The sequence below is a fragment of the Musa acuminata genome, chromosome BXJ2-8 (genome assembly GCF_036884655.1).
Source record: "Musa acuminata AAA Group cultivar baxijiao chromosome BXJ2-8, Cavendish_Baxijiao_AAA, whole genome shotgun sequence".
Classification (NCBI taxonomy): domain Eukaryota; kingdom Viridiplantae; phylum Streptophyta; class Magnoliopsida; order Zingiberales; family Musaceae; genus Musa; species Musa acuminata.
In genome coordinates, this window is record NC_088345.1 from 5,401,253 (window position 1) to 5,413,905 (window position 12,653).

The following is a 12,653-nucleotide window of genomic DNA, read 5'->3' on the forward strand; positions in this document are numbered from 1 at the left end:
GGGTATAAAAATACCAAAAGTTTATTTATGATATGTATGTTGTGAAAGAGTCTAAAAATAATAATAAAATCTTATTTTATTGTGTCGAAAAGATAATTTAGGTTTTTTTTTTTTTTTTGCACTTTAGGATTGCTAAATCATGTAGGAGACAAATATATGAGGCAACATAAGCATCATAGTATTTTTTTTTTATTTTATGATAGATCATTCTACTATTTGAATAATGATGCATGGGAAATGACAAGTTATCTATATTTATAAAGATTATCTCTTTAGTATTTTTATTATTATTAAAAATATATTTTTCATTAGTTACGAAAGACGCTTTCATATGAATTCAAAAATATATTATAATCAATGATGATTTTATCTTTCTTAACATAAATCAAATTATCATAAATAATATGTTTATTTATTTAAATTATTAACTTCATTATTTGTATAGTATGGTTAAGAAAAAAATCAAAATTATTTTTTAATCATGTGAATAATTTAATTTTTTTATCTATTAATAAATAATTAATTAGTTTATTTTGTAATGAGTGATGTAATTTTTATAAAGTAAATAGTTCAAATTATATTTTTGTGTATGAACAATAAGAAAAAAATATTATAATTATATCTCTGTGTGTGAAAGTAAAATTAAAATTAAATTTATCGTTGTAGTGAAGCATAACCTAACCTATGTGATCTAACTCATGTTGTCAGACATGATCTAACCTATATGACCAAGTATGATGTAGTATATGTAGTTTGATACAACATAATCCATGTGATCACGAATGGTCTAACTCATGTAACTACGTATGATCTAACCCATATGGTCAAGCATGACCCAACTTGCAAGTCAAGCATGACCTAATTCAGTTATAATGTTCAACCTAACTCGTGTGTAAGACTTAGCTCAGCTCGTGAAGTTAGACTTGTCTAACTATGCAACTAGCACTAGGCATATCATCAACCCCTCTATCTAGCTCATTATACTTCAGTCAACATACTATTTATGATAGGCATGTGCGGTACACAACCCATCTAAGGCTTAGGTAGGTCGGTTCAGTATAGACTAGCAACTATGTAATATAGTTTAATTTCCTCTCATTTTATTGGTTTGAGTTTCTTAATTAATTAAATTTGATAAGTTTGATTAGTTCAAGTTGGTTCAAGATGATTCCAAACCAACCTAACTGGTTTAAGCCCAATTGATTTAATTAAAATTAATTAAATTTAAATTAAACTAGTCTATAGTGTTTCCAAATTGATTATATAAGGATTTAAAGTTTATTTCATTTGTACCTAATCGAGTTTAGCTTGATTTAAGTTAATTAGGTTGTTCCGGTTCTAATTTTAAGGACTATTGAGATATTGATGTCTTATGTCTTTATGATTTAATGAATTTAAAATTTTTATCTAGAGATGTCATTTGAAAATGATTATTGATTTATCTTATTTTTAGATTAAATTGATTATATTGATATGATTGTTATCATGTAGTATATGTGGTTATGCTAAGTGATTGAAAGCACAATACATGAAATATTATACATTAAACATGGTCCATTATAATATTTTATCATACTACTTAGTGTATGTGTAGATTAATGAATGATAATGATTGTTTATGTATCTCTATTAAGAGTAGTAGAGTGATTCCCTTTATTGATTAGTAGACTATAAGACATGACGGTTAGATGGTTTCTTCGTATATTATTAAGAAGAATATATCCCCACTTGGGTAGGTGAGGGATCTATTGTTCTTTTTATCCACTGAAGTGCAATGTTGGTTCTTTATATATGTTATTAGGAGAATTTTATCCTATATAGTATATCTGCAGTTGAGAGAGTGCACTATCGAATATTATGTATGTTTTTGTTATTTAACTATTTTATATATCATCGAGATATGTTATATGTAACTGATGTATTATTTTATTTTATATATAGTAATTATCATTATTTTTCTAATACATAAATTTCTTAATGAACTTATATGTTATCATTTTATATTAAATTATTAATATATATTTCATGAATATTGAAGATTTTTACATAGGTTCCAGATTGCTAATATGTTTTATTCTATATTTATTTTTAGATTAATCTTTTATTTTATGATAAATTTAAGATTTGGGTGAAAAAGATTTTTTTTATCACTTATGACCAATATTAGAAAAATATGATTATTTTTTAGTTAAAAAATAATAATGTAAAAATAAAAATATTAATTTAAATATATTTTTATAAATTATGAATAATAAAATGATGATTTTTTAATAAATTTGGGACGTAACGTAAACGAGGCAACATAAGCATCATAGTAATTTTTTTTTGACTTTATGATAGATCAGTCTACTATCTGACTAATGATGCATGGGAAGTGTTGGGTTACCTTCTGCATAGCTTAATTACATGTTTATAAATAGTTAGGCAAGATAAAAAATAAATAAAAATAATTTTCTTTCATTATGATATATGCTCTCATATGAATTCAGATAAATGATCATGACACATATTAATTATGAAACAGTGCAATAACCATTGAGCGTTGAAATATACATCTAGGGCCCATTATATATTTGAAATATGCTCTTAGGATAGTATTAGTATTTCAATATTTATAGGATAAATTTAGACCATACACATTTTTTTTAATAAAACAACATACATTCATTTATTTTATTTATTAATTTAAATAAAAAAATGTATTCATTTTTGAACAAATATTAAAAAAACATTAGAATGATAAATTTATCATAAAATATTAAATATAATTTTATCAAACAACACTTACCTCAATACACATTTTATACAGTTAGAGAAAATGATTTGAATGAATGTGTAGTTGTGAATGGTTTGAGTACTTGATACATAACAAATGAATATAGCATTAGCATTTAGGATTTGCAATATGGTTATGTAATTTTTCAAAATTTGAAGGTACCATATAATTTTATCTAAAATTACAAGATTGTCAAAATAATTTAGTGAGAAATCAATATAATTTATATTTTTATAAGGTAACATTTTTAATTTATTTTTAAAAATTAATTTTATATTTATTTATATGATTATATTTTTTATTTATTATATATTTGGACCATACATTTTTTTAAATTACATACATATATTTATTTTATTAATTTAAATAATAAAAATATAAATACTTTTCAATAAATAATAAAAATATTAGAAGGATAAATTTATCATAAAATATTGAATAGACTTTTGAAATATAATTTCATTAGACAACACTTACCTTAATACATATTTAAAATATAACTTTTATCTGTTATTTACCAAACACTTGAAGCATTTTATAATTATACATTCACTCAAACCTCTTTTTCATATTAAAAATATAAATATATTCTTAAACGTAGCATTACTCTTTTTAATACATCATAGTGTGAGTTATTCTCTAAAAAAAAAGATAATATGGATTTTTGTGTAAATAAATAAATTTAAAATTTAAAATATAAATGTGCTAACTTAATAGACTCTTTTTAATATATCATAATGAGAGTTGTTCTCAAAAGAAAATTAGATGGGTAATCAAATCTACCTATTTGTGTAAATAAAAAATTAAAAAAAAAAAAACTGTAACCAATTTATAGTGTTGGATTGGATTAAAAAAAGCTTTAAAGATTTCTAAATTAGGCCGCACCATAGAACTCATCAATCGCATAGCAATGCATCATGGAGGAGTACCATACACAGCCTTCCTGCAACCGGCCACAGCATAAAATACAGAAGATGGTGTCGATCGGCCACCTCACGACGACCGTAGTAGTATCATTCGATACCGTGTGACACCCACTGTGTCGCTCTCCTCGGAAACCATGGCGGATGTATCGAGTTGTCCGGCCGCCACACGACCCCACACCCTCGTTTCTTTATCCAAAGCCTATGCTGCCTTGGAAGACGCCCCTCCGCAATGAAGCGGACTCTTACATGGCCTCGTTTGTGCCGGACAATCCCATCTGTCTCCACTCACCCATCACCACCTCCTGTCTCCTCCTCTCTCTTCTTTTTCTTCCTCCATTCTTCGCAGAGAGGGGAGGGAGGGAGTGAGAGACATGGGTGCGTGTGCTACCAAGCCGAATGCAACGGAGGGAGGAAGCGCACCTGTGACGCGGGAGGAGACGATGCCCGAGGAAAAGAAGGATGATGTCGTGAAGGAAACAGGGGGCGGCGGCGACGACGGAGGGGAGACCGACCGCCGGTCTCTCGGCGTTCTGATGAGCGAGGTGAAGCGACCGCTGCTCTCTTCTTCGTACTTTGGATCCATTGTTAGACCACGTCATTCTGTTCTCTTGGTTTAGGTGGAACTTCGGGAGGCAGCACCTCCAGAGGAGCAACCCAAGGAAGAACACCCCATTGAGCAACTCCAAATCTCTGCAACAACTGTGGCGGTACGATCTGTTTGGACGAAGTCGGATACATTAGAAGCAAACTAAGACAACATCTCATGCTAAACACAGGAACTTGCAGAAGCTGAGAATTCAGCTGTGCTACTTGCAGAGCACGAAACAGCAACAGCCGCTGCTGAGAGATCAACTGCAGTCGTAGAACAACTGGAGAAGGTTGAAGATGATGCTGCGAAGCCTGAAACCGACGACAAACACACTGCAATCGTAGACAAAGAACCTGTTGTAGCAGCTGCTGTTGAACCACTGAAAGGAGATGATCATGCAGCTGTTGAGAAGCCAATTGCAGCGGCACAGACGAGCATAACCACTGCAGCAGATTCTGAGGACGACCCAAAGAGAGGAGAACCAAATCCAACAGCATCGGAGTCGAACGCATTGGATTGAGGGGTTTGCTTTTCTCGAGCATGGTTTGATCCTCGGTGTTATCCTCTTGTAGTGTGTCTGTGAGTCTGTTCCTCGTTGATTCATTGCAATCCAATTTCGAGTTCTCGGCTTCGTCTTCTCTATTGGATTCACACTTCGACATCAGAAGCTGAAGCTTAATACAAAGAAAAACCAGAGAGAAAGTCAAAGAACAAAAGCGAACTCTTCCATTAGAACTCGTCTTGAATCCAATAATAGATCACCCTAACTTGATTTATGTGGATCGTGTGAACCCATCATGCTCGAAGACGGTGCTAACGGCTTGAATACGTGAACCCAAACTTGATTCCTCTTCCGTACTCTGAAATCTTCGCGCTCACGCGAGGGAGACGAGCGGAGCCGTTACGGAATGCTGACGTCGTTAGGATGGGTCCCTCGCAACGTGACGGTGACGGAACGGGATGTCAATCCCGAACGCGGAGTCACATCACCGTCGTTTCGCCGACATCAATCTCTACCCCGTTTCCTCCTCCTCTTAATCGGATTGAATGGAGCTCTGAGTTCCGTCTTCTCGATCCTGCTGAAGGCGATTCGTTTCGTGTCATCCTATCCAGGGCTGGGGTTCTAAAGCGCCGCGCTCCGAGGTTCCCCCTTGGAGATTTTGCCTTTCGGTCAAAGCGATTCGAGGTACTTAGGGATGTGCTTTTCTTGGGAGGAATATAGCGTTATATTTTCTTGGATCAGAATCGGTTGGATGGTGTTGGTTGTAGCTCGTAGGCAGTGATTTGTGTGGATATTTGGGGTAATAATCACGGATATACATGGAAGACCCCTCCAATTCTAGACCTAAAGCTTTGATCTTGGAGTTCTTTACTTTGTGGGAGTTCTTTATAATTGGTGTTTTTGTTACTCTTTTTTTCCCTTTGTAATGGAGAATCATGATTTATTAAACTAGATTTGGCCTCTGAAAGCTCGATTCTTTATCCATGGCGCATTTCTCCTTTATCGCGGTCCGTGCTTTCTGCATTCCAGTTCGCGGCATTTCGTTCTGTGATATAAGTGAGGACTGAGGAGGGTAGTTTAAAGGTGTAAGTTTGCAGCTTGTGCTCGGAAGATATGAACGGGAAATTCTTATTTGAAGTAGAGCTCATTATTTCTCCTCTCTGCATATTAAAAATCGTCGATTCTCTTCTTTTCTAAATCTGTTTCTTTATGAAAAGTTAAGTATTCCATAAAAATTGAATGTGTAGAAGATAGCATTTAATTGGTACTTTTCATATGCCCATCTGAGTTCGTCCAATCCTTTCTCAGGTAAAATTTGTTCGTGGAGAAGACAAGCTTCTATGGATAACATATATTCAGATCGTGTCAGGCTTTTATATCCAATGTAGTCATTGTCTTTATTAATAATTTGTACAGTGGGGACGTGTTTGATGATAAATGTCATTTTGAAGCCATATTATAGCCTCCCTGCTGCCCCAAATTGGGTTAAGTTAGGAGCTTTAGATGTAATGTATCAGTTTCAAGCTGTAGTTACCATATATAATTTAGTAACTTGTCATATTCATTATATCTATTGTTAAACTCTGCAATAACTGTGTCTGTGATTTTCTTTCAATGCATGGCTTTAGCTGGTGTATAGACATTCTTAAATCCAGTTGCTCATCTTCTTTTTTTTTACTGAAAATTATTTCAATCTCATCTTCTGCAATGTTCCTGTATGAGATGGGTGATATTTTGAAGTTAATGCATTGTTCATTTTTTTCAGCTAACTTTTACTGCACATATTGGGGTTAATATGGCAATGCTTCCAAATTCCTAAATAATAATAGAAAGTTACTAGTATAAAAAGGTATGAACTCTGCTACGTCATTTTCTCCTTCATAAACTTGTTCTGCTTTACATCTTATCCTCTCAATCTTTAGAGAAGGTTCCTTGTTCTGCATGCAGTTTAAGGCACTTTGTGTCAGGCTTCTAGCTATATACTTCTGGGGCTGGCTGGTTTGACTGTGGCTTGTTTGCTTTACCGCCTGAGTCAGACTAGATGTCATTCCGAAGTATAGTTCGTGATGTTAGAGATGGCTTTGGGAGTTTATCAAGACGGAGTTTTGATGTGAGGCTTTCAGGGCTAATAGGCCATCGCAGGGGAAAGTCCCAGGGCTCTGTGCAAGAGCTGCACAATCCATATACTGTGGTCCAGCAGAGTCGCTGGGCCAGCCTCCCTCCTGAGCTTCTACGCGATGTGATCAAAAGGCTGGAGGCAAGCGAAAGCACTTGGCCATCACGCAGGGATGTTGTTGCCTGTGCGGCTGTCTGCAGATGTTGGAGGGAGATGTGCAGAGAGATTGTTAGGAGTCCAGAGTTCGGTGGAAAGCTCACTTTTCCAATATCATTAAAACAGGTACCCTCGCTAAGTTTCACAAAATTTGGCCTTTATTACATAAACTGAAAATCCTTCTATTAATGTATATGTTTGGTGACTATGAATCATTTGCTATCGGACAGGTAAACCCTTGATAACCAAATTGAATTTTTGTTATGCTGACACAGTAGTTACACAGTAATGATTTGTATCTTTTTGACTCCTGATACCCTTTGCAGCCTGGACCTCGGGATGGAACCATTCAATGTTTCATTAAAAGGGATAAATCAAAATTAACATATCATCTCTACTTATGTCTCAGCCCTTGTAAGTGTGCTTTCACTTGGTGTATTTTGATTTACTATACTACAGAATTTTGTTCTAAACTAAATCCTTTTCATTAATGACGTTTGTTCTGCTTATGCCGGTTCTGATTGTGCCTGTCTGATTGCATGCCTTTGAATTTAGTGTCGTATCCTGTCATGTATATGTGAAATGATCATCTTGTTTGATGTCTTGCGATTTTATGCTTTTAAGTGCTTCCATGTTTTCCACGACGAGCTGGTGCATCATAGTCTGTCTTGTCTGGGTTGTTGGTTTCTCACTTAAATAGGAACTTGGATGTCATACTTAACTCCCTTTGTATGTCAATTTTTCTCCTCAGCTACATATGTTACTAACATAGAACAATATCATTTGAAGAGATCCACTTAAGTAACTAAAGGTATTTTGTTTTTGTTCTGTCATTCTTAGATAACCTATTTTGCAAGTAAAATTGGTCCCATAAAGCTTGCTTGTGACCATTTTCTGTTTGGAGGAATTATTTTGTGCCAGACATGCCATTTTATATTGCTAATCACCCGTTTTCTTCTGTTTATTCATCCTTTAGATGTAACAAGTAAGAGCGTTAACATTTCCTCTTATCCTTTTCATCTCCTGCACAAAGACCAAACATGATCTTGGGTGGTTTGGTATTGCAGTTCCTTGTCACATTCATTCTATGTACCAGCAATCTCTCTTATCTCAAAATTATTGCATTTGTCATGTGCCTATAGCATGTAGAGTATTCTTATTTTTTATTTTAACACACATCTATGATCTTATTTGTCTCTGTAGCTGTTCTTGCTGAGACTGGGAAGTTTCTCCTGTCAGCTAAGAGGAATCGTCGGACTACCTGTACCGAGTACATTATCTCAATGGATGCTGACAATATATCAAGGTCGAGCAACACCTATATTGGAAAACTGAGGTACTGGATTTGAAAGGCTGTGATCTTGTTCTTGTTAATACCTAGTTATGTTAGACCTGAATCATAATTCTTCCTTCTGTGATTTATGTGCTTCCTGTTGAATTTGTAGATCAAATTTTCTAGGCACAAAATTCGTGATATATGACACCCAGCCCCCTTACAGTGGGGCTGCCCTTTGTCCACCTGGTCGAACAAGCCGCAGATTTTCCAAGAAAGTATCTCCAAAAGTCCCTTCTGGCAGCTACAGCATAGCCCAGATTAAGTACGAGTTGAATGTCCTTGGCACACGAGGACCACGACGAATGCATTGTGTCATGTACTCTATTCCGACATCAGCGCTTGAGCCTGGCGGGAGAGTCCCTAGCCAGCCTGAGAACCTTTTTCCACATTCACTGGAGGACTCCTTCCGTAGCATGTCCTTCTCCAGGTCCTCCATAGTAGACCATTCTATGGACTTCAACAGCTCTCACTTCTCCGATATCACTGTAGGAACTCGGGAGGGTGAAGATGGGGATCAGATAAAGGAGAGGCCATTGGTGCTGCGAAACAAGGCCCCAAGGTGGCATGAGCAGCTGCAGTGTTGGTGCCTCAACTTCCGGGGCCGGGTGACTATTGCTTCTGTGAAGAACTTCCAGTTGATATCTGCGATACAGCCTGCTGCAGGAGCTCCAATGCTGTCTGAGCCAGCAGCACCATCCGAGCATGATAAGGTTATATTGCAGTTTGGTAAGGTGGCGAAGGATATGTTTACCATGGATTTCAGGTATCCACTCTCGGCCTTCCAGGCTTTTGCCATCTGTTTGACCAGCTTCGGTACCAAGTTGGCTTGTGAATAGTAATTAGTTAGTAAAAAAATAGAAAATCTTAAATAGATAAGAACAAAATTTTTGAAATATATTTGCTGTTTCTTGTTGATTCTTCTTGTTTGCCAGTGCAGGCTGTGACCTGCAATTGTGCTTTGAGGCATATATACCTTTATGAACTGGGAAAGCCACTCAGATATTAGCTTGCTAGTTCCTGCTTGTAGTGTGTTGCATATGTTACATGGACATGGCATGAATTGCTCTTCAAAATATGAACACTGGCAACAACATTTATAGCTTTCTACTTACCTGGTTTATGGTTGTGTTCTACTCTGGCCTGAATAATATTCCTTCTCTCAAAGCTCTGGGCTTTGTATCATAATAATATTAATTTATTTAATGTGTTAGATGTTGATGTTGATGTCGATGTCGATGTCGATTTTGGTTGTCCGTGGTATCGGGACACAGGGTCGACTGGTTCTCCGATAATTGGAGGATTTAACAGGGGATCATCCAAAAAATATATCGGGGTTTCTTCGATGAGTTTCTTTGGTACTAACTTAAGTTAGTGTCGAAAGTAGTAAATTAATCGTGGATTTGAAAGGTTTGAAGAGTTAAAAAGTATTCTCTTTTGGGAAAAATAAGTTACCTCATGTCTTTTATAAGAGGATTTAGGAATCGTTATGGCAAACGTACACCATGTCTTTTATAAGAGGATTGGGTAAATCTAATTTGGAGAATATGTGAAATCGTCAATTATTATTCCAACATGAAAAGTTGTTCGAATTAGAATTATCATATCAATATCGCATGTGTTTCCACAGACAATTATCAAATGTTACTCGAATCGAAGGGTTATGTGGAATTGTCAAATGTTACTCAAACATGAAGGGTTGTTCTAATTAGACTTGTCATATCAACGTCGCATGTGTTTCCTCAAACATGTATCGATCTTTGGACTTCTTATATGGAATTCAAGGGTTGTGAAGGGTTATGTGGAATTGTCAAATGTTACTCGAGCAAAGGGTCGTTCGAATTAGAATTGTCATATCACCATTACATCATATCCATGAATTAGACAACAACGTTTCCCAGCCAAGCCAAAGTCGTGCTCTCTCTACTTAGCTTCAATCGTAGTGATTAATATATGTATATATATATATACACACACATGTAAGACTTTAGATGTAAGCCTCTTTCGTGTCGATACAATATTAGGTGAGCAGATAAAGGTCCAAAAGTCAGTATTAGTACCACATTATTGCCTCTCAATGTGTTACCAATTCATTGGACAACATTCAACTTTATTATCATGGGATCATCACAGTATTATCCTATAGGTTCAGCTAGTGGGTATGTATGGTGATCATGATTGATCCCACCCTTTTCCTTTGGATTTTTATACTCACGAGAAAGTTTGATCTCATACCAAATCCTAACCTATTATCTTTTTAGTTTTTATCATCATATATTTTTTAATCTAAACATTTAAACTAATAAAATATACATTTAAATGTTCGATATATCAAAGTTCGAATAGGGTCGCATCCATCGTCCAAAGCAGACAATTCCTCACGAGCCTATGGGTTGCACCAATAGTCGACTGATCAAATTGTCCCTTACGGGAGGGAGCACTGCTAAAGTCATTTAGTCACATTGGTTGAGGAGTATGAGAACCAATGGCTCATAAGTTCGTCATGTCTCCTTTACGATAAAATCATATGGGTACGTTCATCGCCCAAAGCGAATAATTTCTCGTAAACATACGGATCACCAGTAATTTGTGGCACATACTCGTTGGGTTACAAGGTTTGATGTAAGATGTGGATCATCATGCAACGCAAAAATCCTTATCACCGAATGTCTATCGGAGATCTCGTTATCTTGCATGAGATGGAAGAATTGGTCTAAATTGATGTGTGATTTGATGGCCAAACAAGTGCGACCAAGTCATCGATACCTTTCATCGGTGTTGTTTTCGACTGACACTGAAAGGACGAAGAAGAAAAGGTAAAGGAAGGTTGTCTTTCCTTGGAACAGAGATCCCTTTTCCCCTCTTAAAATAATGTGTGTTTGGTTGAGGATAAAGAAACTTTACCTGCTTTGCTTCACTAGGAAGTATAACACCACATATGGAGTACAAGAAAAGGAAAAACAAAAGAGAGAAAAATAAATAGAAAATAAAAGAAAAGTAGGACACTAATAATATTATTAATGTTCTTGATATCGATGATCTTTTCGATTATTCAAAACTATGGTCATATCAATATAATAAAATATTTTTTATGTAGGGAATATTCTGGTTTGAGATTCTAAATATAGTTATATAAAATTTTATATTGACTTGAGCATTGAATGATTTTATCAAGATTATGAACAAAATTTCTTGAGGAAATGACTTTAATAAACACTATAATACCTCAAAAATTCTTTTAAGTAATGCGTTTTAAATATATTCATCTTAATTTATATTACTCTATTTAGTAATTGAATAAAGATAGAGAACTCGTTTTTAATAGGGTGAGGATGAAAAAAATAAATAATGACAAGAACAGGAATAAAAGGTATTTTATATCACTCACGTAAATAAGGGATATGGATGAGTAGAGCATCCTCTATCTTGTATCTATACCTAACCCATCGATGCATACTAAGATGTTTGGACTAAACATTAGATAAGCAAAAATTTCTTTATTCAAATTAGACTAGATGAATTTTGATTGAATCGATTATGATAAACTATTTGATTCAATCAAATCAGTTTATCGATGCCTCGTCAATTGTTTGTACACGTTTAATGCCTAAATCATAAATCACACTTAATAATGTTTCATATTAGAAAAACAAAATATTAATTAAAATCAACAATGAGTCAGAGACAAACATCAATCCAAATAATTAATATAATGATATATTTCAGGTTTCAATTTCGAATCAAGAGTTTGAACCCTCGATAGATATTTTGTATATCTTCCTCGATCGAAAGATATTTTACTTAATCCTAACAGGAAGAGTTAAGAAAATAGATAAACACTTAGGATAAAAAGAATAAAAAAAAATTACATGAAAGTTATAAAAAAAATAGAAAAAAATATTTCTCCAAATAATCAGAGATTTTGCACCAGAGTTGCAATCCCCTCATGGAAACAGAGTTGCTTTTATTATTATAGAAGAGCTCTATCTCTAGGATGAAGTAAAATATATTTAAATATACACCATATATCTATATACTATTCAAAATAATTTTCATTTTATTTCCTTCCTAAAAGAACAATTTTTTGGAACCAGGTTGGAACCCACAAGAAACTGATGCACAGTTCACATGTAGCTGGCACTGCCATGAGACACTGACAAAACCCTAAACCATGGATCCAAAAAGCTGCAGCATCCAACAACCATTGTCCCCATTGTCACCATCACTACATCCACCCCATGCTTTGTGCTTGATG

The 12,653-nt window shown here is 34.8% G+C and overlaps 1 protein-coding gene across 4 annotated transcripts; it reads left to right on the forward strand.

Annotated features, from left to right (window-relative positions):
* Window positions 1-5,307: 5,307 nt before the first annotated feature.
* Window positions 5,308-9,508, forward strand: LOC103993554 (tubby-like F-box protein 8). Of its 4 annotated transcripts, none has more exons than XM_065120223.1 (7): window positions 5,327-5,477; window positions 6,102-6,177; window positions 6,559-6,642; window positions 6,721-7,191; window positions 7,392-7,479; window positions 8,269-8,401; window positions 8,511-9,508. In XM_065120223.1, exons 4-7 carry the CDS (start codon window positions 6,835-6,837, stop codon window positions 9,235-9,237), a joined length of 1,305 nt encoding a protein of 434 aa, XP_064976295.1. In that variant the 5' UTR covers window positions 5,327-5,477; window positions 6,102-6,177; window positions 6,559-6,642; window positions 6,721-6,834; the 3' UTR covers window positions 9,238-9,508. The 4 variants fall into 4 exon arrangements, with proteins under 4 accessions (XP_009411930.2, XP_009411929.2, XP_064976295.1 ...); XM_018830914.2 differs by having other exon boundaries at window positions 6,741-7,191; XM_009413655.3 differs by lacking the exon at window positions 6,102-6,177 and having other exon boundaries at window positions 5,308-5,477; window positions 6,741-7,191.
* Window positions 9,509-12,653: the final 3,145 nt, after the last annotated feature.

Excerpts from the sequence above, each read along its gene's own strand:
- LOC103993554 (XM_009413655.3), top strand. The coding sequence starts at position 6,835 with ATGTCATTCCGAAGTATAGTTCGTGATGTTAGAGATGGCTTTGGGAGT. Across the intron at positions 7,192-7,391 it reads TTCCAATATCATTAAAACAG|CCTGGACCTCGGGATGGAAC; the intron begins GTACCCTCGCTA and ends TACCCTTTGCAG. Across the intron at positions 8,402-8,510 it reads ACCTATATTGGAAAACTGAG|ATCAAATTTTCTAGGCACAA; the intron begins GTACTGGATTTG and ends TTGAATTTGTAG.